The sequence below is a fragment of the Xiphophorus maculatus genome, chromosome 1, assembly GCF_002775205.1.
Source record: "Xiphophorus maculatus strain JP 163 A chromosome 1, X_maculatus-5.0-male, whole genome shotgun sequence".
NCBI lineage: Eukaryota > Metazoa > Chordata > Actinopteri > Cyprinodontiformes > Poeciliidae > Xiphophorus > Xiphophorus maculatus.
Window position 1 is genome coordinate 11,420,580 of NC_036443.1, and position 24,793 is coordinate 11,445,372.

The window sequence follows — 24,793 nt, forward strand, 5'->3', positions numbered from 1 at the left end:
TGCCATACTTATTAATGGCAAAGAAAATGTCATTGATCTCACATTTCGACAGGGATAACAACAAATAAGTTGTAGTCACCTTTAAAAGAACACGAGGGATGAGTTTTTTGAAGAATTATCCTCTGGGGTTTTTTTTAAGACAGCAACTTCTCATGCTATCGATAGTTTTCCAATTGTTAAACAACTCGGTTTTAGTGTACGAGCACAACTGTGAGACACAATGGAGACCATGGACACCCACGCAAGGAATGAAAACATCTGAGCTTTGCATTACTTCACCAGTCGATCACATCATTGGTCTAGAGTCTAGACAGTTGCTTAACAATGGAGGCAGTGCAGGCAGCAGTAGAAGAAGCAGAGGCACATCTACTGAAGGGACAGCATAGAGTAGTCTGAGACAGACCAGTGACTGCTTCAAACGGAGTGCTCCTTCTGCTCATTATAAAGCAGCCCACATGCATGTCATTTGAGGTTTACTCATAGGACAATGTTAGGCTTGCGTTCTTGTATTATCATATTTGAATGGTAACATCTGGCGAGCTGTGTGTGTTTATCACTGAAGCTCAGAGGTGTGACAGAGAAAGGTTCTCTATATGTTTTTCAATGTCTCTGGCCGTTGTAATCATCAAAGGCAATTTTGCTGCAGAGAGAAAGTTAGCAGGTTTATCAGTGACTATTCATCTATTGTCAAGCAAACCACTGACTGAGGAGTGTTTCTGAACGCTGGAGTTCAAAACGACATTATATTTGAAAAATTGTTTATTTATATACGTACGTATGGCAGAAAGAGCGGGAAGCGTACTGATTTTGCCAACCTTCCCAACTTCTGACTCCTGTGTGTTGATATATTTTTAAATGTAAAATTGATTTTACTTTGTACAGATGAACTCCCCAACAAGTAGTTAATCAGCTAATCAAAGCTTTAAGAACATTAGCCTTAAAAGTCCAAATCCATGCACAGGGCAGCATTCACACTAGCTTGACCCGCTGATCATAACGTCCAAATGTTTTCTGTCTTTGGCAGGACTGTTGAGCTGCACAAGCAAGACGTCTCACAGACCTCTAGCTCTGCTCATGTAAGACTAACTGTAAAACTTGAAAGGGTCCTCAGGGGGTCAAGACACAAAAGCCAAGTTCACAAGCCACTAAATATCAACTGTGCTCAGCCAGAGCATCCAACTGTGTGTCCGTGAAGACACAGATCGATCCTTGACCCAAATTAAGGCTCTTACTGATAATGACTGCAGCTCTAATAACCATAGGTAAACATTAAAAGATGAAGGGAAATTTTAAGCCTGAGAAAAATGTGTATTGATGGTTTCCATTGTTACTGAAAGGGTAAGAGGATCTCACAAGAACTTTTTCCATCAGTAGAATGATGGATCTTCAGGTTGTACAGGGAAGTGAAGCTACTGCTGGCTATGTGGGGATGCTACAGTGGGCAGACCTTTATGACTGAAGGCCCTGGGCTGTGCAGTCATTACTGAGTCTTTCGTCAGAAGGGGTGACAAAGTTCATCTTACAAAGGACTTTTTCCAGGGGAACCAACGTCCCTGTTTTGGAAACTCCTTCATGTTCCTCTGACCTAAATCAGATTAGAAACAAAACATTTGAGACTAAACGGAAAGAGACATTTACAAAAGCAGATGCCAGGTCTAGACTGTGGATGTCCTTCATGAAGCCATCGAGCAATGACTGCAATACTCATGTCAAGAATGCCTGAACTAACTTCTGAATTGATCATTGGGCCTAAACAATACTAGAACTTTTTTGAAACCTTTAGTTCTGTTTAAAGTTTTTGTTTTAACTACTGAGTTGATGTTTCATTTTAAATGTCGGTTTCAATAAACTGCTTAATATGTCTTTTGCCTCGTGCTCCCATTTCTGCTTTTCGCATTTTAAAGTGAAGTTTCCAACCTGGTTACAATCCAGCAGCGCGACTAACCAATGCTTATTGCTTCTTTATTTATTTATTTTTTAAACCTTTTAGAGATGTCACACATTGACTGGAGTGTTGTACACTTCAATCGATTACTGTTTTTTTCCATGATACTTTGTGAAAGTTCTATTTTATATGTAAAAACAATAAAATGGAGTTTCTTGGTTTTTCAAAAAGTGATTCCTAAAATCTCATCGTGAACCCAGTACTGTCCATCGTGTCATCTCATGTTTCACACCACCTCTGATATTAAGACATTCTCTTCCATATGTGGACAGATGTGCATAGGTGTGGCCTTACCCAACTTTGTATTAAACCAAAATGATCAAAACAGGTGATGGAAATGAAGCATAGTGCTGATTGTCGAGGCTCTCAGCTGTAGAGCTCACGTGCAGCAGTAAGAGTGGTGACCCTGAATAAATTGCCTAGTAATGATTCATATCAGGTGATTGTCTGTGATACGCGGTGGTCAGCCAAAGGGCAAAGGCCTTTGTGGCACGGCTGCCCTTCACAGCCTCATATTAGGGTTTGCTAATTTGCACGCAATTAGCTTGGCTGCATGAGAGGCTGCCTGAAGCCTCAGGGTTTCAGAGAGACCGATTTAGTCAGCACCGACTGCACATGTCTGGACTGTGTTTTGTATGTGGTGTATAAATTTCCTAAATATTCCTTCATGAAGATGAAGTAGTAAATTTCACTATGAGCTTATCTTAACAGCAGGCTAATACAAGAAAGGAGGGTGCAAAGGATGAAGGACTCATAAGGGGAAACAAGAAAGGAAGCTCACATGCAGCAGTAAAAAGGAAAAGAAGAAGGAAGAATGGAGGCCACAAGACAGGATGCAACGAAGTTAGGTAGGACGCAAGACAGAATGCAACATTTGGACAATAGAAAGGAAGGGATGAAGAAAGGGTAAAGTAAAGTAAATAGGAGGAGTAGTGGTAAGCAAGCAAGTTGCAAGAAAGGACACATGGATAGAAGGAAACCAAAAGAAAGGAAGGGAGAAGTGAAACAAGGAAGGATGGCACAATAAGAAAAGGAATGGAAGGCAGTAAGATGGATGCAAGTAAGGAAAGAATCAACAGAGAGAACAAATGAAGGAATGAAGCAAGGATCAAATTATTGAAATGAAATGAAGGACAGAACAAGAAAGAAAGATGGGTAGCACATAAGGGAAGCGGGAAGGAAGGAAGAAAGAAAGGAATAAATGAATGAAGGACAGAAAAAGGAAATAGAAATAAAACAAGAGAGGACAGAAATAATGACACCACAACAAAAAAGGCAAAGAGAGAAAGAAGAATGGAAGAAAAGCCTAAACGAATGAAAAAGGAAAGAACTAAAAAGATAGGAAGCACGAAACAAGACAATTAAAAAAGGAACAGAAGGAGTGGCACTCTTAACTCCTTCTTAGCCTACTTGTAGAATACTGAAATCAAGTTCCAGACATCTGCAGACATCGTCATACCCACATATAGAAATTACAATTTAAACATCTCAATGTCTTTTCAAGCCTTCAGATTATCAGCACAGGCTTATTTATTCAACTAAGTTGATTATCTGATGCATCACAACATGAACCCAAAATAATCTGTGGTCAGAATTTAATCTAATTTAGAAAAGAATAAAGTGGAGCAACTGAAGAACTGCCTTTTTTTTTAAACTATGTGAATAGCACCTACATTGCAGACTTCAAATGCTTTTCTTCCTCTTGCTTTTAAGCACAACCCAACAGAAACAGTCTTGCAGTGAACTGGGCCCATATTACTGCCTCATTTTCCTGTCATCCTGTATAACAAAACAATGCGACACAGCGGAAAGGAAATTACAGAAGAGACATTGCATATCAGAAAGGACAGGATAAACGGAAGATCCACCACTATTCAATTTATCTTTTTCTTAAACACGGTTAACTTTTATTAACAACCACTTTAGCTGCCTTAATCTGTTAAATATATAAATATGTATCTTTGTTTTCTAAAATAATGCAGGCTTACATGCATTCAGAGTTTGTATTATGATCAGTTTTAATTGAGAAATGCATTTTTTTATTTTTAAATTTATTTAAAATGTTTCATACACACATGCTTTGATAAATCACTCGTCCGTTATTATCTGTGAGCATCTTATCAGTTCAAGTAAACAACGCAGGATATAAATTACTGTCCCTGACATATTAAGATTTAAAAATCCGGGTAGAAAAAGCAATTCGTCATTTAGAAAGTTGACCGTGGAAATCATGAAGGAGTTCTGCTGTCATGTTTCCCACCAACCACTTTAAAACAGGCAGCCCCAAATCACAGAAGGGAAATATGTTTTCCAGTTTCCCAATTAGGACTTTATTCTTAATGCAAATATTGATAGTCATGAAAGTATTTCTGAAAAAGTTTTAATCTCTTTATAGTTGTCCTTAACTTGCTGTAAAAGACTGACACCAGTTATTCATTTGTTGTTTTAAACTCCACATTTTCTATCAATCTCCCTCTTCTTGGCCTTTCATTCCATTTCTAAAGGAAACTTTGCCCTAAACTAAACACCATCATCAACTTTCTAAATGGAGATTAAAGGTAAATGGTTATAGTAAACGTTTAATCTGTTATTGAACTAAAACAAATGTGACCGATGAACTCTGATAGGTAGCTCAAACTGTATAAAAATCCCAGAAAATAATAATTTCCTGTTTCTTAGATATGTAAAAACTTGTACGCTTTCAATCAGCCACACACCTAATGCAGACCGAAAGCCGAAGCCAACAGTTTGAAATCTAGGCCAAAATATCTACCTTCTGAAATCTGGTGACAGTGGTGAGAATAGAAAAGGGTCCTGTTGATAAACGAAGCTAAATTATATTGAAAATACTTTTTAAAAAAAAACACACAAGATGAATAATGTAACTCATAGTTTCACATAACATAGTCAATAAAATGTTGAAGTAATACTCTCCACTTATTTATCATAGAATAAAACAAAATCAAAATTGCAAGACATTATTTTATTTTCAGATGCCTCACCCCTACAAGCTGGCGGCAAAAGGACAAAGACAGAAAATGGGAAACCTGCAGTGAACGTTGGTGTCCCACTGTGTGCTCATTATAAGCTGTGGTCAAGCTGGCCTCGAGAGTGGACCGACACGTGGACCAGATAGGGATGTTTGGGTTTTTTTTTAAAGGGGAAGCGGGGGGGGGCAGGACATGTGCGAGCACAAAAGCGGGGAGTGAGAGTGAGGCTGGTAGAGATAACATAGGGGAGATAAAGACGTTCCAGAGATACTAAATAACACGAGTATGACGCATCCAAATGCAACGCTGTTTCCAGTCATAGCCCTCTTCCAGCTTACTCCCATGATTTAAAGAAAACATTGAAAAAAAAAGAAAAACAAAATGGTACGCATGCTTGTAATACTAGATGTTATAAGAAGATTCAACAAGGTCCAAAAACAAATCGTTTATGCATGAATGCTCAAGCTGAAGCTTCTCGTCAATACGTCTCAGATAAAAAGAGTTCTTTCCATATTCATTTTCTCTTGCCAAAGAACCCAAAACTCTCGTGACCTTGAGAGGCTGAACGAGTACAAGAAAAAGATATCTGCTTTCACTTTTAATACATCTGAAACTGAGACCGTATGGGTAAATGCAACCCATTCAATACGGCGGTTGTATGCGTTCGTGTGGTCGAGCTGGTGCATGCATGTTGTCCTGGTTTAAACTCTGCCATTCCTGCACTCTCACATTATCATACAGAGCAGACGGAGTGCGTGTGCTGGGTAGTAAACCTCTTCGCTGCTCTCTAACAGCAACCTCCCCCCCCAACCCTCCACACACACACACCTCTCTTCCTCCTCCCATCTCATCTCCTGCCGAGCTCCCTGCGTGTAATCTGCAGACTGCACACGTACTCTGCCTACCTGAGCGGGAGTCTCTCTCTGGGTCCACCGGTTCGTGTGTGAGCGTACGTGCACGCGCGGCGGCAGGCGAACGGAGACAAGACAATCCGGACGTATCATATATGCAAAGTGTTTCCTGAAAGCATGAGAGTTTGCCCGAAGTCTAAATTCAGAAGAAGAAGAAGAAAAAACATCCATCTTAAGAGTGTGCACTTCACACAGGTGGATATGTCAACCACAACAATATCTGTAGAATCTGTCAATAAGACAATCTTTGAGTCTGGATCCTACTGTGTGCAGCAGACAGCAATCACCTTAACCGGAATTAGCTGGGCTTATGTAACGTTCCCTGTGATGGCTGATACAAAACAAGCCCTGCTGTGATGGGTTAGGTCACCCAGAAAGCAATGGTCAAAAGCCTTTCTGTACAAACTAATGCATTACTCACTCAATATAATGTACTTTGATCTATTAAGAGAAGCTTCAGAAGCTATTCATACACATTCAGTTTGTTTACATTAAGTTTGGTTCCAACTTCCAAATCTAGGTGGGTTTATGAAAACATGTGTCAAACTCAAGGGCCAGGTGCCAAATGTTATGTGGCCCCTCCAGACTCCAAATTACATCAAGAACTCCCTTCAGTTTTTCACAAATGTGCAAAATTCACACAAAAGAAGTCACACAAAATCAACAGATCCCCACATTTTTCAGATTTTACTGACATTTTTCTCTCAAAATTGGCCAAAAAACATTGGACTTAAGTGACTACTGCCTTGATGTCTAGTTATAGTCTTTATCGATGCAGCGAATAATAAAAAGTCATATTTAACATCACACATTAGCGCAAATATCGTAAAAATTATTTCAAAAATATTTCTAAATTTGAAAAATAAGTTATTTTGATTGTAAAATATCCCACAAAAACAATCACGGAAACCTGGATGGACTGATCAGTGTGAAATTTTTTTCAATATGATTTAATTTTAAGAAACGCTTACTGAATGCTGAAACACCTATTTATTGATATTTTAGCAATGTAATGGGTTTCATCAATTCATTCTGGGACAACCGGCCCTTTTAGGAACATTCAGATTTTTGATAAATGAAGATGAGTTTGACACACCTGGCTTATGCAATAGACCAACACAGAATTGCATGAATGGAAAGTGGAAAGATAATAATTTGTGGATCTCAACAATTTCTATAAATAATGATCTGATCAGATTCACAGATAAGTTTAGGTCTGGACTTTCACCAAGTCATTCTGACGCACAAAAGCGTTTTGATCTGTACCGTTCTTTTGCAGCTCTAGCTGTAGTGAGTGAATCTCCACACCCTTTTTAGCTCCATCCATCTCTTTCCCTGGCAAAGAAAAGCATCCCTCAAGATGATGCTGTCATCACTGTGTTTTACAGTGGGGATAGAGTCTTCTGGATGAGGTGCAGTGTTAGTTTTCTGCCACACCTATTTTGTTTGCAGGCCCAACAGTTCAATTTTAACCTTGTCTGACCGAAGCAACATCTTGTGCTTCTAGTATTCATTAATTGAGTAAATTCTAACGACAACTGGTTTAACTGGAGTTTATTCAGTCCCCTTTTATTATAGTAAAGGAAATGCATGCCACACCTTTCAGATTTTTGTTTGAGAATAAAAAATTGAAAGCCATGCATCATTTTCTTTTCTCATGAAATGCAAATTAGCTGCATTAAAATGTGTGGCTTTAACATGAGTAAATTTGACAAATATTTAAGGCACTGGAAGCTTCTAAAAGACAAGTTCAAGGACAATCCAAAGATTTGCTTTTTACAGATGAATGCCAAACTTTTTCATTATTTTTTAGAACCTATCTTGGTAAAAAAAAATAAAAGTCAAAATGCTTGCCATGCTGCTTTTCTAATTTATTCAATAGATTGTAGGTATTGTACCTGGCTTATTAAAAAGCAGAATAGCTCTGCAATGCCAGACCGAGAAGAATATCTCAGTGCCACCAGTGTAGTGTGTTAATGATCTTAACAGGATTCAATCACACACATACACAATCAATGCATATCATGTTGTAATTATGGGGTACAATAATATCCTTGCACTCCAGTACAACCAACAGCAGAATGCATTCATGAGCAGCGGTAAGAAAAAGCCAAAAATTGTCTTGGTAACCTTTATCACCTCTCTGGAGACAAAAAGAAAAACTAATTGATTGAATCTATGTGCAGGTGAAGGAACTCTGCCAGCAAAAGCCCAGGCTTGGATCATAACCTTTTTGTCTCCATTTCTGGCATGCGTCTATGTTCAGGGAACGGTGCGTTCAAGATTACAGACAGGGAGCAAACACGAGTTTGTGAAAGCAAAAGAGAAGAAGAGACGAGAGGAGTGACTGACGGGGAGGGCTGAGAGAGGAGGCGGGGAGATGGTTTGGTGGAGTGCAAGTGCTCAGGAGATGAAGATGGAAAGTGAAAGGGAAGAGAAATAATGAGAGAAGAGGAAAAACGTTCCCACTCTCAGAGAGATGAATTGGTTCATAGTTTGCAGACAGCCTTTTCAGTGCATCAGTCGAAGGACTATATCCATCCCCTTCTTCACTAATAAGCCACAGAATCCCCAAGACACAACCACAGGGATCTATTCATTTGTCTCCAATAACAGCGGCACCTTTCTGCTCGTATTAGCCAGGATTTGCATTGCTACATTTGCATAAGGATTTAATAATGTCCCCTGAATGAGACAAAATGCACCTGTCAATCATTCTCAGTTCACTAAAAGGTTTCTGTGCTGTTTAAGGCAACAGCGGGATCAGTCGGTGCTTGGCACTCCGAGCACCATCAGTATGAGTTTCATGGGATATGATGCAATCGGTAGCCAATATTAATTCCTCTTGTTGAGTCAGACATGCTTAAATGTTAGCAAATAAAAAATGGAAAATGTTAAAGTGGAATTAAAATAATTCAACTCATATGTATATAAAACATCGACATTTGAGAGAAATGTGAAACACGCCTTAAGCAAACGGCCTTAGTCTGGGAACTTTTTAGACTTTCAAGATGCAGAAATTGACATTGTTCTTCTATGGCTGTTAAGAACTGCAGGAATGCTGTGCAGGGCTGCAAGGTTTTCCTGCTGAGAACATCAAAGAGGACCATAGGGTCACATACATAAGAGTAACATTGATCTTAGAGTTGGCAATGAGATGAAAACCACAAGCTGTAAGTACTGCCTCTTATGGAGAGAGACAGTGGATGCTAAGATCAAAGTAATATTTAGTTAGGTTAGCTCGTGATTACACCATCACCAAAAGTGTGAAGAAGAAGAAAACAAAAATACAACTGTCCAGACTGAAACTTTAGGAGCAATCAGACATAGAATAATACATCAAATACACTCTGCAGCCACATTTCCACTGTATTTTTGGACGTGTAAAACGTACAGAATAGGCACAACCAAATGTGAGGAAACCAGAGAAAGAAGAAAGAATAGTCACATATAATCTGCAAAATAAAGATCCTTTAAAACGCAGTTTCCCTACATATGAACTGAATATCATGAGATTGTTGAAAACTATGACGTACTGGCAAACCTTAAAAAACATGCTTACCAACACTTTCACTAAGAACCCCAAGAATGTAGTTTTATATTGTGTTTTTTCAAGATGGAAAAGGTAAACAATCCCAAAGAGAACAAGCAGAACAACTCTTTTGGTAGAACTTAAGCTGAGTACTACTTTAGCCATGCTCAGTACTTTCATCTTTTCAGTAGTGCTGCAAGTGAAAAGGACAACTGCTTTTCAATGGGGCGATATTGGCATTAGTGCCCCCTGCTGGTATAAGAGTTTTAGACTGGAATGCCACAGACTATAGAGACTCTTTTGTTTTTTCAAAAACACTGAAAAGAGACAGAGAGAGAGAGAAAAGGTGAGAGGAAAAGAGAGACAGACCAAACAGCTCAAGACTCATTGCAGCATAACCTCCATGGATATTAGAAAACTCAGAGCTACATGACATCAGCAGGGCATTGCAAACTTTCATAAACAATATTGTGAACCAAAACTAGAATTCAAAGTTCAGCACATCCTGAAAAGTACCACTCAGCAATATTCAGATGACTCGGATGATTGCCTTCATAGGAGTTGATGATCAGTGTTATGGTTGCTATATTAGTTTCTTGTACTCTAACAAAAAAAACTCTAATTTTGGAGTTGCCTGTCTTATCCTCTCTTACCTTCCAGCCGCTGCCCGCCTCTCTGTAGTAAGGAAAGTTGTCGCAGATCCACTGGTAGATCTCACTGAGCGTCATCCGTTTCCGCGGAGAGCCGTTGATGGCGAAGGTGATGAGGCTGGCGTAGCTGTAGGGGGGTTTGCCATCTCTGTGCTGTGCCGCTTCCTCTTGGTCCAGTGTGGTTCCTGGATCCAGATGCACAATCTTCTTCCCCAGGCTGTGCCCATGATGGTGCATGTGGTGGTGGTGATGGTGGTGATGCCCAAGGTGACTGTGGTGGTGTCCCATGTCTGCCTTCTGGATGGCTGCCCTCATGCCGAGCTGTGGAAGCCAGTCCATCGACGTGAGGCTGCTCTCCAGCTCAGAGGTCATGGTGCTCGATGCTCCGGAGGGTCAAAAGAATAGAAGGAGAGGGGCTTCAGCGACGTGGCGTACGGAGGGATATTCTGCTGGCTCACTGAATGGGTTCTGTGCTGCAGTCTTGGCTCAAGCCTAGGGAAGAACAGGAGGTTTATTTACTATGCCTATTCATCTTCCTTAGCTGGAGCAGAAAGCAGACTTGGCAGAGACACATGGATGTCAACTTGTACATTCGGTCTAGCTTTGTATAACAGAAAACAAAATATTTTGGCACTTTCATCTCTTTGCCTTTAGCACCGCACATAAATATGTGAGAGAGGGATATTAAAAACTGTTTATCATATTGTTTCCATTAATTATACATTAAGTAGGACAGTAGTTTGGGGGCTTGGAATGAGATAAGTGTCTTACTCTTCCCATTTCCTTCCATCTTTCTTTTGGCCAAAGCATCTGGGGAAGTCAGCGCTGTGAAAGGTAAAGTCCTCCCCTTGTGCATGTTCACAAAATCTTCATCTGGCGACCGTGACGGCGGCTGATGCTGCTGCGGCTGCAATGTACAAACACAAAACCACACAAGACGGTGAGCTTGCGCTGCCAGACGGCTCTCATAAGATATTAATATCGCACAACCGTTCAGCTGGCCTCGGCATCTGTCCAACTTGATTAAAACCTCCTCTCTCTCTTCCTCTCTATGTTGTGTCTGTCTGGCTTAAAGTCCATTCCATCCAAGGTGGAAACAGCAATTGGATCTGCACAGTGACTAAAAGCTGGGGAATTGTTTTCACAAGTGTCTGCCAAAGGGGGATGGCGGAGTGGGGGGCAGCTCAGGAGGAATTCCAACCCTCCGGAGGAGCTGAAAGGCTCGTCCCCTTTCCTCTGTCTAACCCACCAACACACATCTCCCTCTCTCTCTCACACACATACACATTTTCATTTTCTTGCTTGACGTGCCTCTCTCTCCCAACAAGTCCGTGCCCACCTCTCTGTCCCACTCAGCCTCTCACATCCCTGTCAGACAGACGCAAGCAATAAAAACATATGCTAAATAACCCTCCACCTCTTATTATTACAGCTTTAAGCAAAACACTCACCCCAAAAATATTTCCTGGGTCAAACTTAGCAACACCCCTTATTAAGGGTTTTACAAATAATTTTGCCATGAGTCATAGCTAAAGAAAGAAAATAATATTGTCCATGCGTGATTGTTTTGTACTGTAGTTTACCTTCGTTGGACTGAAAATGCCAAGTTAGTCTTCAGAGAAAATGCTTTGATTTAACTAATAAAAACCACTTTAGTTGGCAACAATGGAACAACAGCATCTAATGCTGTAAAAATAATTTCACAGCATGTTTAGTAATTCCCATTTAATTCAATCAAAATTAAGTCTAACATATTAATTTTTAAAGGTACAAATTTGTAAATGAAACAAGTTGTTTCATGTTCAATAATGGCACATGAAACAACTTTTGGTCTTTTTGGTAACAAATCCTACCTAAACTCCCTGATTAGATTTTAACTGAAGGTTTTAGTTGATTCAGCCATTTCCTCATTTATTGTGTCCAGCAGAGAACATTAAAACTATATTTTGAAAGGTTTTAATATTAACAAATATAGCAATTTTGGTAGGAAATAAGAATTGTCAAGAGTCCTGTTGTCGGGAAAATTTCTCTGAGCAGGAATTTTGTGTCAAGTTTTGCCATAATAATAGAGGATTTCTTTTCTTTTAAAAGTCTAAAAGCATACATCTTATATGCAAGAGCAAGATTTATTTTTTTACATATTGTAATGTCCTTACCCACAAAATCTTCTCTCACTCAAAAAAAAGTAACTCTTGCTTGCAGATATGCTTCTTGTACAGATATCCTCTGCTCTCGTTTAAATCCTGCTCCACTCGCTCAAACTCTCAGGGAAAAACCTGTACTTTCAGCTCTGCTCTCTCTGCTCAGAGATACCTCTGGAGTGAACTCTTATGAGCACTACAAGCACACCAAAAGGAAGACAGTGATGTTAAAAAAAATAATCAAACCCTCATTCTTTGACTGTAACTGATACCAGGAAGAATTTCCACTTTGCTTCAAGAGAGAGCAAAGGAAACCTGCAAGCAGAGAAAACGATGAAGTGCAGGGTTCAAACAGAAGAAGAACATATTTGTGTAAGAGGACATAAATCTGAGGAACGAGACATGCTAATGAGGGTTAGCAATTCTGTAAGCAAGATTTTTTTAAGTGGTTTGAGAGAGAGCAGAACTATATGAGAGTGATAAAGGAAGTTAAGCCAATACGTTGAAAAAGTATGCTCTTATTTTTTTTGAAAGACAAGCTATTCGATTTTATGAAAGCAACATTAAAGATGCTTGTTAAGTGATATGATACCGCCATTATTGCCAACTCACAAAGTAAAATAACTATTGGCTGCCTTAAAAGTTGCTGGAAGTCACTAAATAATGTTATTACCTAATTGGATAATTGGCTAAGTGCATTGAACTGCAAATTAATGCTGTGGCAGAAAGAAGTATTGAAATAGGATATACGAAAAGACTTAGTAAAAAATACCCTAAATATGTGTTTACATGGAATTAACATCTAAATCACAAAATAATAAAATGACAAAAACATCTAAACTTTCATCCCAATCCTATGCGCTAACCTTCATGTGTCCTTCAACAACAAAGAGCCCAATCAATGGCCCACGCATCCTCTATTCATGCAGTAAATGATAAAGGTGTGAGAGCTTCAAAAAGCCTGCCAACAAAGATAAAACACATTGGTTTCTTTCCACCTTTCCCCATGGAGAGCCCTAATATACCAACATGAAGAAGAAGAAGAGGGAAAATGCCCAGCATCTGAAAAGTATCTTGCTTTAATTACATGAAGGAAAAAAAAACAACAAAAAAAAAAACATGTGTAGCAGCAGAAATCATAACACTAAACTAGTCAGGCAGAGGGACTATACTGAAAAAGGAACCAAGAAAAACTCGATAAGGATTCTTCTCCTTCAGGCCTCTCCACTATGCAAGAAGTATATCCAAACATTTTTTTTCTTTTTTTTTCCAAATCCCAAGAAGCCGTCTTAATTAGTGTGCCTTCCTTTCTTTTTTTCCTAAGGATCTAATGTCGGTGGGTAGGTGGGATTTGGGTGGTGACACACAAGACACGGTATAACAAGTGCTTATTTTCCTCTCATTACGAGGAGGCTCGAACTGCAAATCAGCCTGCCACAAGCCCCGACCTGCTGTGCTGCCGCTGCTGCTGTTGTTGAGAAGTTGCGGAGCGTGGGATGCCTACGCGGTCGCACATTGTAATGCTTCACACCGCTAGCCTGTTGAGGTGCTGAGATGATGAGTAATAGCATAGACCAGCAAAGGAAAAGGGGATATGACTTTGCTTATGGGTAAAGGGACCCTGCTGGGTGGGTAGACACAACCAATTACCTTGTCGACTCCGACAACTGGTCCCACGGTGACTAATCTAACCTCAATGCTATACCTTCTATGTCTGATATCAGTCGGGTTTTGTATCAGCATGGTTCTACAGGAACATGATCACTGGAGAGAAGACATGTCAAAGTGCAGCAGCAACTGTATTTAGTTTCGACAAATGACTAATGAAATATGAGCTGCAGTTGACAACTTAGGGTATTGCTCACACATCACATTAAAACCAATCCTAAGAAAGTAAACTAGGTTTCTTTTCCTTGCTATTGTTTTCGTCCAAGTCAAATTGTCTCAATTCCAGCGCTTGACTCATTTAACCACTGAAGCTGATTTTCAGGAGAAATTCTTGGTTTGTAACCTCTGGCTCCCAGTAGTCCTCGGCCCGTTAATGACAAAGCAACACAGATGGACAAAGCATAGGAGCAAAAATGTCCTCACACCTGATGAAAATCTAGAACGAACAAATAGCCTCACATTCACCACTGGAATTGAGGAAGGAAGCTGGAGTACTTGAAGAAAATCCACATGAGCACAAAGAGACCACAAAGACTTCACAAGGCCTTAGCAAGCAAAACAGTGCTAGCAGCTGTTCATCAGTGCATAAGTTAGAATACCCTTTAAAAGTTTCCACATAACCAAAGACTTCAACGTACCTTGAGATTATATGTGATAGAGTAACACAAAGTAGCACATTTACAAATAAAAATCTGTACAGTATGACATGTGTTTGTTTTCAGAGCTCTTAATTCAGATACCCATAAATAAAATCCAAGGCAACCAACTAATAAATCAAGTTTATCTTATTGTAATTTAATCTCTGTTTAAATAAAGTTGTTCAGTGAAGGCCTGGAGAGTGTTAGTGAACAAACAGTAGAGAGAAAGGAACATACCAGACAGGTCAGGCATAAGTTTGCAGAGAAGCAGAGTTGGGTAATAAAACAATATTCTAAGCTCAATCTATCATAAGAGTAATGAGAAGGATATGTCCCATTTGCAAATCTGCTATGACTTGGTCATCCATCTAAACTGAAAGGCTAGGCAAGACCAAGCCAAAAGGGCCTTAGTTTCCCTGGAGAAGCTGCAGAAAGTTCAGAGGAAAGAACTGGTTGACAGCACAAGGATTAGCTATCCATTCCACAGACCTGCCCTTTACCAAAGAGCAACAAATAAGGAATAAAAATTAAAGAAGTCATGTTTAGTTTTCAGTCCTCATGTAAAATTATCTGTGTGCCAGGTAACAATGCACCATGAACAAATCACAGTTAAATACAGCTGTGGCAGCTGTTAGGACGCTTTTCTACAGCAAAGAACAAGGAAACAGTTTGGAGTTGAAGTGAAGATGGATGGAGCTAAATATAGAATAATCCTGGAAGAAAACCTGTTAAGAGACAGCAAAAAAAATAAATAATAAGTCAGACCACAGTGTTACCTTTCAACAACCCTAAACATACAACTAAAGGTATGATGGAATGGTTTAGCTTAGAGCTGCACAATACATCAAATCACAGTTTGAACTGCAATTTCAATATGTGTAATACTGCATGTAAAAAAACTTCTTGGATGCAATATTTAGTAGGCTGTGACATTTCAGGAGCATTGCAACAAAACTTTCACTGCCTTTCATGCCCACACCTGACACAAATCTTAGAGGCCAAGATGCTCGTGCCACAGTTCATGCCAGAGTGCTGGAGTCATAGAAAAAGAAAAGTGAGGAAAGTGTGAGTGAATTGCAACTGATATCATCAACATAAAATTCAACAATAACATTGTAATTTCATGTTATCGTCATCTTGTGAAGCACAAGTTTAAGCCCAAGCCTTAGCTATGTTTTAGAATGGCCCGGTCAAATCCTAGAGCCTAAATCAAGTTGAGAATCTGTGGTAAAAAGTGAAAAATGCTGTTTCCAGATGTTCTCCATCCAAAGTGACTGAGCTTCAGCTAATTTTGCAAACAGGAAGGGGCAAAGATTTTCACCTCTTGATGTACAAAGCTAGAAGAGACATACTCGAAAAGACTTTATTTGACTGTAGGCTGTAATTGCAGCAAAAGGCAGTTTTACATAGTCAAATGTGTGACACAAATTTGGGATTTGTTATCTAAAAAAACTGCACTTTTAATAAAGAACAGCAACCAAATGCATATGTGCTTTGGTACATAATGCAAGCAATCAACTTCAGTATATGTTGGCTAAAAACCTTCTTGATTTAATTGTAGCCTCACTTTTTAGGAAACCCCTAACCGTAAATGTAAGTCGTACATATTTATCTGGGTAAGGCATAGAAATATTGAGTGGAGGATGCCTTGGTAGCAATTATACTGATGCATTTAAATGAGCAGAGTGAATAGTTTTATTAGTTCAACAGAAATAGGAATAAGTAGAGGTTAAGATCATGGTAAAAAAAATAATGATTTCAGAGGGTTATGATCAACTAAATTAAAAGAAACACAAGTAAACTTTTTCAGCTTGACTTGATGGAGTTCATAGAAGAAATTTCACGTGTCGTTTTTATAAAAAAAGAGGATATGGGCATTTAAAAGCAAAAAAAATCGTTCTTTCCTCTTCTCTGAAAATAATGTTATAATATACCACTCTGTGTGCTGTGGATAGCGCTTTGATGACTGTCCCTTTAAAAGAGCTGAGGATGAGTGTGTGTGTGATTGAATGTATTCACCCATTAGATTTTGTAGCTGTTATGCACTCACTCAGCTGTATGCATCACTAACAGCCAACAGTCTCCCGCTGCTAGCAGGCTTTTAGACTGAGAGAGGGGGCTTTACAGTTCTGCATTTTAATAGCAAACTTTCAATGGAGTGACGGGGGATGGGTGAGAAAGGGGAGGGTGGTGGAGAGGGATGGGGAGCCAAAGGAAAGAGGCATCAAAATATTTTCAGTGGAAAATGAAGAAATGACAAAATACCCACCCGGAGCGCGCGGAGCAGAGGGGGTTTCTGGAAAGGACTTCTTTTTGGCAAGAGCAGGGCTAATGTGTCAAAGGAACTCTGTAGGCATTTTGAGCGCTGACATGTCTAGAAGTGCGGGCCATTCAAAGGAGAGAGGAAAAGGTCCAAAAAGCCACATTGAACATCTTAATTACTTTCTGCTTTGGCAAAACATAACCCTGAAAAGGTTCATTTATGAGATATCAAGGCAAATCAGCTGCCCCCAGCGTGGCTGTTCGTGTGCCACTAAATGGAGCTAGGTTAAGCAATTATCATTTGATACGCGAAACCTGGGGAGGCATCAATGGAAGGCACTACTTCAAAGTCAGCAGCCTTCAACAGACTGGTCAGGCTAACCCGTCTCTGAAAGGGAATAAAAAGATGATTAATACAGAGGCTCATATTTTATTGGTGATGGAAAACTTTCATTAGCTGGCTGATGTCAACCAAGTTCATCCATCAACATCTTCATTCAATGTCGCGGTTCTTTCAGATGTAACAGAAAATCCTATTGAGATAAGGTTAAAAAATTTGGCATCTAAGGAATTCAATCAGTAACTGACTCTCACCAGCCCTAGAATGAAATATTTACCCGCTAAGCCCACACAGAACGCAACACCTAAAAAAACATGCGCCGCGGTAGGAGTTAGCAACCCGCAAGTCTTACAGCAACCAAAATGTGGGGGAAAAAAAAAAAAAAAAAAAAAGCTATCAGAATTTGAGATTCTGACAACGGCGGAGTTAAAAAGGCATATTTTGTCATAAATAATACATAAGAGTGCAACATTCAGCAAACTCCCCCAGCGAAAGGTCCCAAGAGAGACAGAGATGGGATGCTGTTTGTGAACTCGCGCTTTGCACACACTAAAGGAGGCTATAGCACGGCGCCACCGCAACTCAAGCTACATTCCCACATCCCAGCCCTATTCAGCGAGGACTAGTCCTCTTTAAAAATTCATTAATTTACAGCAAAAATAGATTAAAGCACCCAACTGTACAACCCTACAAAAAAATAAAAAATAAAAAGTTTGGCTTGTGAATAGCATAAATAATGGAAGCCAGCATCCTAAACCTTGAGGCCCAGGCTTGCAGGGATAGCTCGGGTTTTGTTCCGCTTAATAATAGAGAGTAATTTACATTTTTTAGAAGTTTTTACAGCTTTTTGATGCTTGTTTGTAATTGCATTGTTTTACATGCAAATTGGCCAACAATTGTTACTCATTAAAACATGAAGCAGTAAGAGTGCAACGCGCTCTGCCTGTGCGGGACATCGAGTTCACAATGGAAGCTCTTGTCGCTGGCAGCGCAGTGGCTGAGTTCAATCCAAATAGCAGCCCTTTAAAGGTGATCATCCCCCCCCCCATCTTATCTCTCACATCTTTCTTTTTGAAATCACAGCGACGCTTTTGCAAACTGAATCAAAGAGGATTTTGACAAGATAAAAGGATTTGCTGCATTAGAATTCAAATTATGTGTACTTTCCTGGGGACATGACAAAAATCACAGTGACTGGGAGCACTCAGGGAACTTAAAGGTACTTGAAAAGAGAGAACGCCTTCTCTAATGTGTCGTCAAATTCATCAGTTTAGAGCTCGGTGACACGGGAGTCTGTTATGTTGGGGAATTAGTGCCTTGCTAAAGTATTAATACCTCTAAAACTTTTGCACATTTTGTCATGTTTGAGCCACAAGACATAATATAACTGGTTGAGATTTTATGAGGTAGACCAACACAGAGAGGCTCGTAGTTGGGGGCAATGGGGGGAAAACGACCCATAGTTTTCAGAATTGTAAATAAAAATTTGAACAGTGTGCATTTGTATTCTTCTAAATATTTCCTCCAGTTCAAAACACAGCTGTTCTGTTTTGTGCACAAGAAAAAAAATACTAATGCTGCACATGAGCGTAAACACTACGCTCACTGTGAAGGAGGCAGCATCATGCTGTTGGGATGCATCACCTCAGCAGTGAAACAAAAGTTGCTGAGATTGTATGGAAAGACGTACGGAGCTAAACACAGGGAAACAAATGATGTTCACCGTTTACCAGGACAAATTCTCAAAACACACAACAATTAATTTAGACCTGAGAATCTGTGGAAAAACTTGGATGCTCACAAACGCTCTCCATTCACTCAGTTTGGCATCATCTGTACATTTTGTAATGTGGCATGCATTTGTATTTAGCTTAATAGAAAAACTGTGAATCAATTTCCTCCAATTTAACAATCATGTTCTACTGTCACATAAAATCACACTGAAATAAATTGGATTTTGTGGTTGTAATATGACAAAATGTGACCATGAATCCTATTGCAAGATGCTGCATATTGATTAAATACAAGTAATTGCCCTGACATGAAGTTTCTACATTACTTTAAATTTCTCTTCACTGACATACCTGAAACAATGTTGACTTAGTCACCAATGCTATTTAGAGGCAGATTGGAGGGGCTTCCAGCTGAAACTGCACCTCATCCCCACCTCGTGTAATAACCGGAACCCTACTATTTTCAAGCAGGGCAGTTAACCCACAGCATCTCTAACCAAGGTTTTTTTTTTTTCTCGTGATGAGGACCAGACAGCTTCTTGTCAACAACAGATTGTGGGTGTATGTGTTTGCTAAAAGCATGTCGTTCCTCATTTGGAGACTCGACTCCTTTCAAGGCAAATCACAGACACTCACCGTATCATAGCATCAGTTAAAAAAGATAAAAGTTAGTGCTGCAGTTATAACATACTGAATTTTTTTTCTGCACAGCATGTCAGAGATTACTTATGAGCCGTAAAAAAAAAAAAAAAAAAAAAAAAGAAAGAAAGAAAAGCTCTGAATGATACACGCTAATGCAGCTCACGCTGAGTTTTTCAATAAAACAAACTCGGTGTGAACACCAAGCAGCCACCAGGGTGCAAGGATTGTGTTTCAATTCTATATGTCCTCAAGTGTAATTTATTTTTCGAGCATTTCAAAAGAGTAAATATGTATTAAAAACACGAGTCTATAACTTGTTCACAAATATAATCTGATCTGTAGAACTTAGCTTAGTGTCAGGGTTCCTATACGTTTTCTTTTTTTTCCTAAATGTTTCTAGATGTGTATCTGTAGTTTTTATACCATTCCAGACATTTAAAGAAAATATTTACCTGGGAAATGTTAATGCAGTAGATAGATGTGTGTTACTAGAGTCATGAAACAAAATGAGGATGCAAATGAATGCAAATCTGGCAACATGGTAAAAAGCTATTTCACTACATCAGGACCAATATTATATTGACTATTAATATTAGAAGTTCCAAGCCTTTTTCTGACCATATTTAAACTCATATAAACAGAGTAAATTAAATATTTCAGTATTTGACCCACCAATTATTAAACAGAGCAGATCCAAAGAAAACAAAATTGTCCAAATCCGATCTCTATAATTTTTGCACCTCTTAAAAAATATATGTACGTTTCAGCAATTTGTATTGATATTGACTGATATAAAGTTCTTTGACACCAAGAAAGCAGAAAATAGCCCTTATTTGATTATTGAACGTGTATTAAATATCTATAAATTTCTACAAAGTTAGAAATTAACACTCTTAAGTTACTTAAGTAACAGCAAATTAAAGATAAAATTTGTAATTTAAATATCAACTAATGTAAAAACCACAAAATTTGTAGGATACTTGCACCAGTTAGCCAATAGACTAGTTTTCTCTAATATGTGAATATCCAGCAAAATCCTGAAAAGTCTGAATTACTTTCCTGCACACATGCATCAATTCCATGTACTACTTTGTATTCCTTTTTAGCTTAAAAATCAGATGAAGATTAAAGACATATGCTATGATGCATGAATAGGAAAACTTTTGCAATTCCTTCATTTTCTGTTGGATTAAACAGAAAATGTTTCTGTCTAATCCATGTGCTGCAAGTACAAAGAACTTGCAGTACATTTTTTTATGTTTCATATGTTAAAGGTCTTAGAAAAAAAAAAATTAAACCCACCGGTCAGACCTCAAAGAAAACCAGTAATCAGTGTTGACCAGCAAAAGCTTGAGCTGTACATCTCTAAGTTTTAGAAATTTTGCCTTCTAGAAAAAAAGTTGGGGGAAGGTCGAATATTAAACTTAAAAGATTTTAATACTATAAATTTATCTAGGCCAGAAAAAGAATAATGGCAAATTCCTCACTCCTATGTAGTATTGGAAGGTGGGTTTAATATGTAAATCCACCATGTTTTAACTTTCAGTATAAAGAAGGAAACAACACTGAATGTGAAGCTGCACAAAAATAATACAGATCATTAAAATGCAGGGGGGGGAAGAAAAATCTGACACAAGAGCTGCGTAAAAAAAATAATTATCATTACCATTATATGGAGTTCATCTTTTTCTAAGAAGCTACAATGCTTAAGACTACCCAAATATAACCCCTCATTCAACTTTCAGAAAGTCATTACTTGAGTCACTTCTTTCTCCATTGCGTTTGCTAACATTGACAATAATTACAATGACCTTTCCAATGATAAAAACACAAATCACTAAAAATAAAAAACACGCTGCAACGGTTCCTTCTCCTCGCGTTTCATGAGATTCCGCGTAACATTTTAATGAGGCATTTAGGAGGTCTATGAGTGATGTACTGAGAAGAGCCTACAATGGCAATCAGCAGTGAGTGTGGCAGCTGTTCAGCAATTAAAAAGCCAAATTGCCCTCAATCAACACCATTTACAAGCACAAGTAAATCTCCGAGCAAATAATGATGAGAGAAATCTGTTCAGACAGCTCTCATCTTGATAGGAATCAGAGATGCATCCAAATCAGAAGCAAAAAATAAATAAATAAAACACTGTCACAAACACACAGTAACATCTCATACTGTCTGTTTATTTTTAGGGAGCTGGACAGAACTGACTGGCTGTCTGAACAGCAGCAAGAAGAAACGTGGTGATATCTTAAAGTCCTTTACATTTCAGAGTTATAGGCTCATAACTGAAAAAGAGTTGTCGTCTTTGTAATGTATGTGAATATTAACACTAAATGTTTGACTAAATTGCAGAACTTTTCTCTTCAACAACAGTAAATATTGTATTGTTCACCTACATTCACCAAAAATGGGGCTGTAGATTTTTGATAGCAAAGAAAAAGCAACAAGCTGTAAAACCTCTAGATATTGAGAAGATGATCTCTTTTAGATAACTGTGACTATTTTTCTATTTTACCTATTTTCTGCCTTATTATCACTATTTATGGTTATCATATGTTAAACTGTATATCATGTCGTTTTATGCTACTTAACAGGCATGACCCGCTAAGTGGTACCAAGGTGTACCGGGATGTTAAAAAGTACAACCATCACAAAACTTTTTAACTACTCTGATAGTGGTTCAAGGATTTTATAAAGAGCGTGTATAAATATATGCCCAAACATTTACTCTCACAAAGCACCACCTATTTCCTCAAAGCTCCTCCTTGAAGCTCCCACATATGCCTCGCCCACGCAGCTCCTTCAGCCTAGCAGCAGGAATTAGCAAACACATGCTGGAACTGCACATCTGCCGAGTTTAGTGCAACATTTCTAACGGAAGAATGTTGCTGTGATGAAGACAGAGTGCCATCTTTATGGAGCTCCTTAAAGAGACAGAAGCCAATTTCAAGGTGTCAAATTATGAAGTCAAATTTTCTTTTAAGTTATATTTGAGGGTGACATAGTTACTTGATTGTGCTATAAAAAGACACTAAATGCCAGGAAAATATATATTCTCATCCTTTTAATGGGACGAGTGGAGCTCTCCCACTGACCAATGCTGCTCACTGCTCGTCAGCTGGCTAAAAAAAGAGCACAGCATGTTCCCTTTTACTTCCAAGAAGTGTTCTGAAATATTTCTAAAGACAGACAATAATGGTGTAGGAACTAAAGGAGACCCCACTTTTCACTCTTATTAAACTATTGCTATTTTTTGAAATGCAGTGAAAAAACTACAAGCAGCATGTCTTTTAAGTAGCTGACTGCAGGCTCTATCTGAGCAGATAGCCCAACTAATTAACCAGCTAGTATCAACTATTTATGCCTGTGTTAAATTAAAAAAAGCAAAACAAAAGAAAGAATAGAAAATCCTGAGCATTGGGCACTTGAAAACTAAATTTGAAAATTAAAATAAATGTTAAAATAAATGTTAAAATAATGTTCGATTATTTTTAATAACAGTAGGAATATTTTATTCTTTTTCATCTTTAAACAAAAAACAATTAAATAATGTTAGACATTAGATATGTTCCCAAATATTATAATGCAGTGACACTTGTACATCTTTACTCAAGGGTTCATGCAGTGAGAATCCCACTGGCCAATGCTTGTGATTCAGTATATTTTGACAATAAATGTTGATGTGATATTATTTAACATAATTATTTTTCGGTTGAACTAACTATGATGCAAATTGGACTTTTAACTTTTCAATATTCTTCATTACAGTATTGAACTAAATACAGCAAACCTGGCAAGCCAACCTGTAAATCAACACAAAGTTAACTGAAAAATCTACATCACACATTCAAAATGCAAACTTACAAAGTTAAGTCATTCAAACAGCTGATACGATTTCAGTTACGTACTTTGTTGCATCTTTGCAGTAAGAAGAAAGAGGTTGAGTCTTTATAGCACTTTCTGATTTTAATTTATGGTTTCATTTTGGAAAAGAAGTTTCTTTCTTTGTAGTTCTATAAGTCATTTTTTGGCATATCTGAACAAATGTTATACTGTTATTCTACAAAATTATCTAAATTATAGTCGTTACACTGAAAAAAAAAAACTTAGATTGCTGCACCACTTTCTGCCATAAGTTGTTAAAAATTCCTCCTAATATGTTTTCTATTTGATGATTCTTTACTCTCAGATGTTCCAGATCTTTTTTGATGAACGTACTAAACTTACACCAATTTTAAGTTACATGAAATCAGATCATTTGGGAATGTATTCAGGCACTCATCTGACTTAATATTATTGAACACAGAAAGCTTGTAGTTTGACATGAGGCATATAGGTATTTAGAGTGAGGAAGGATTAATATTTAGAAAGATTCTAAAACTAATTTGCATATCTGAATGACACCTTACTATTTCTCCTTTTTTCGTTATGCAGACTTAAAAGCTAAAGTTAAGTCTCTTCCATGCATCTGGGCTGACTGGTTCGGCTGCCCTGCTGATTCTTTGGGACACATCACTGTGCAGCTTCGCTGAGTCTCTCCTCTGAGGTTGTCTCGCTTTCTGGTCTCGCTTTGAACGTCTCTACAGCTGTAGATACCCACTGCTCCAGACACATTTCACCGCTTGAAAAATCTGTGGCTGCAACTTTGTTTTAACAGCATCTCTTCTGACGGCCTCACTGAGTCAATGTCACGAAGGTGGGATTCTGTTAAACTTGCAAAAGTTGGACTTATCAACAACAACAAGAAAGCAAGCAATAAACATATCCAGTACCTGCAGGCATGCATACTGTCACAGGCAGTCAACTTGTCACGGCCTGCCTTTAAAAGTAAAACCATTACCGCTTCACAATATGTCATTGCAAATCACATGCCTTCATGACTAACATCCAAAAATTCCTGCGCAGGCTACTTACCGTGAGGAATAAAACTGAACCGGCTTAGAGCTCTTATGATTTTTTTTTTTTTTTTTTTTTTTTTTACATATTCCAGACGCCGCAGATTGTGCACTTGAAAATTCCCCCCTTCCGAAGACAAAAGCTCCAGCGGTATCTTTGTGCTGTCACTCGGGTTTGCAGGCTCGACGCTCCGGCTGGCGGAGTCAGACTGAACTGACCGGGCTGCTTGTGGTCATCCGACGCTCCTGACGGAAACACTGCGACCCGCTGTTGGCGTTTGAGCTCGGCGGCAGCAGCGGCGGCGGCAGAAGATCCCGGCTCTCTGAGCGCTCCGTGCTCCGCTGATAAGCCACCGGAACTACTTCCAACGCCAGCCGGAGCACATTGAAGATGAATTCATGCACCACAACAGGGGGAAATATGAATTCATATTCATTTAACT

At 38.7% G+C, this 24,793-nt stretch overlaps 1 protein-coding gene across 1 annotated transcript in view; it reads right to left on the minus strand.

Annotated features, from left to right (window-relative positions):
* LOC102221752 (forkhead box protein J3) overlaps positions 1–24,793 on the minus strand; it is a 75,720-nt gene extending 50,927 nt beyond the window's left edge. Inside the window, exons 1-3 of the mRNA XM_005808938.2 lie at positions 24,370–24,793; positions 10,800–10,935; positions 10,032–10,520 (exon numbers count right to left, since the gene is read on the minus strand). Of these exons, the coding sequence (XP_005808995.1) occupies positions 10,032–10,400 (369 nt within the window). The 5' untranslated portion in view covers positions 10,401–10,520; positions 10,800–10,935; positions 24,370–24,793. The remainder of the gene's footprint in view (positions 1–10,031; positions 10,521–10,799; positions 10,936–24,369) is intronic.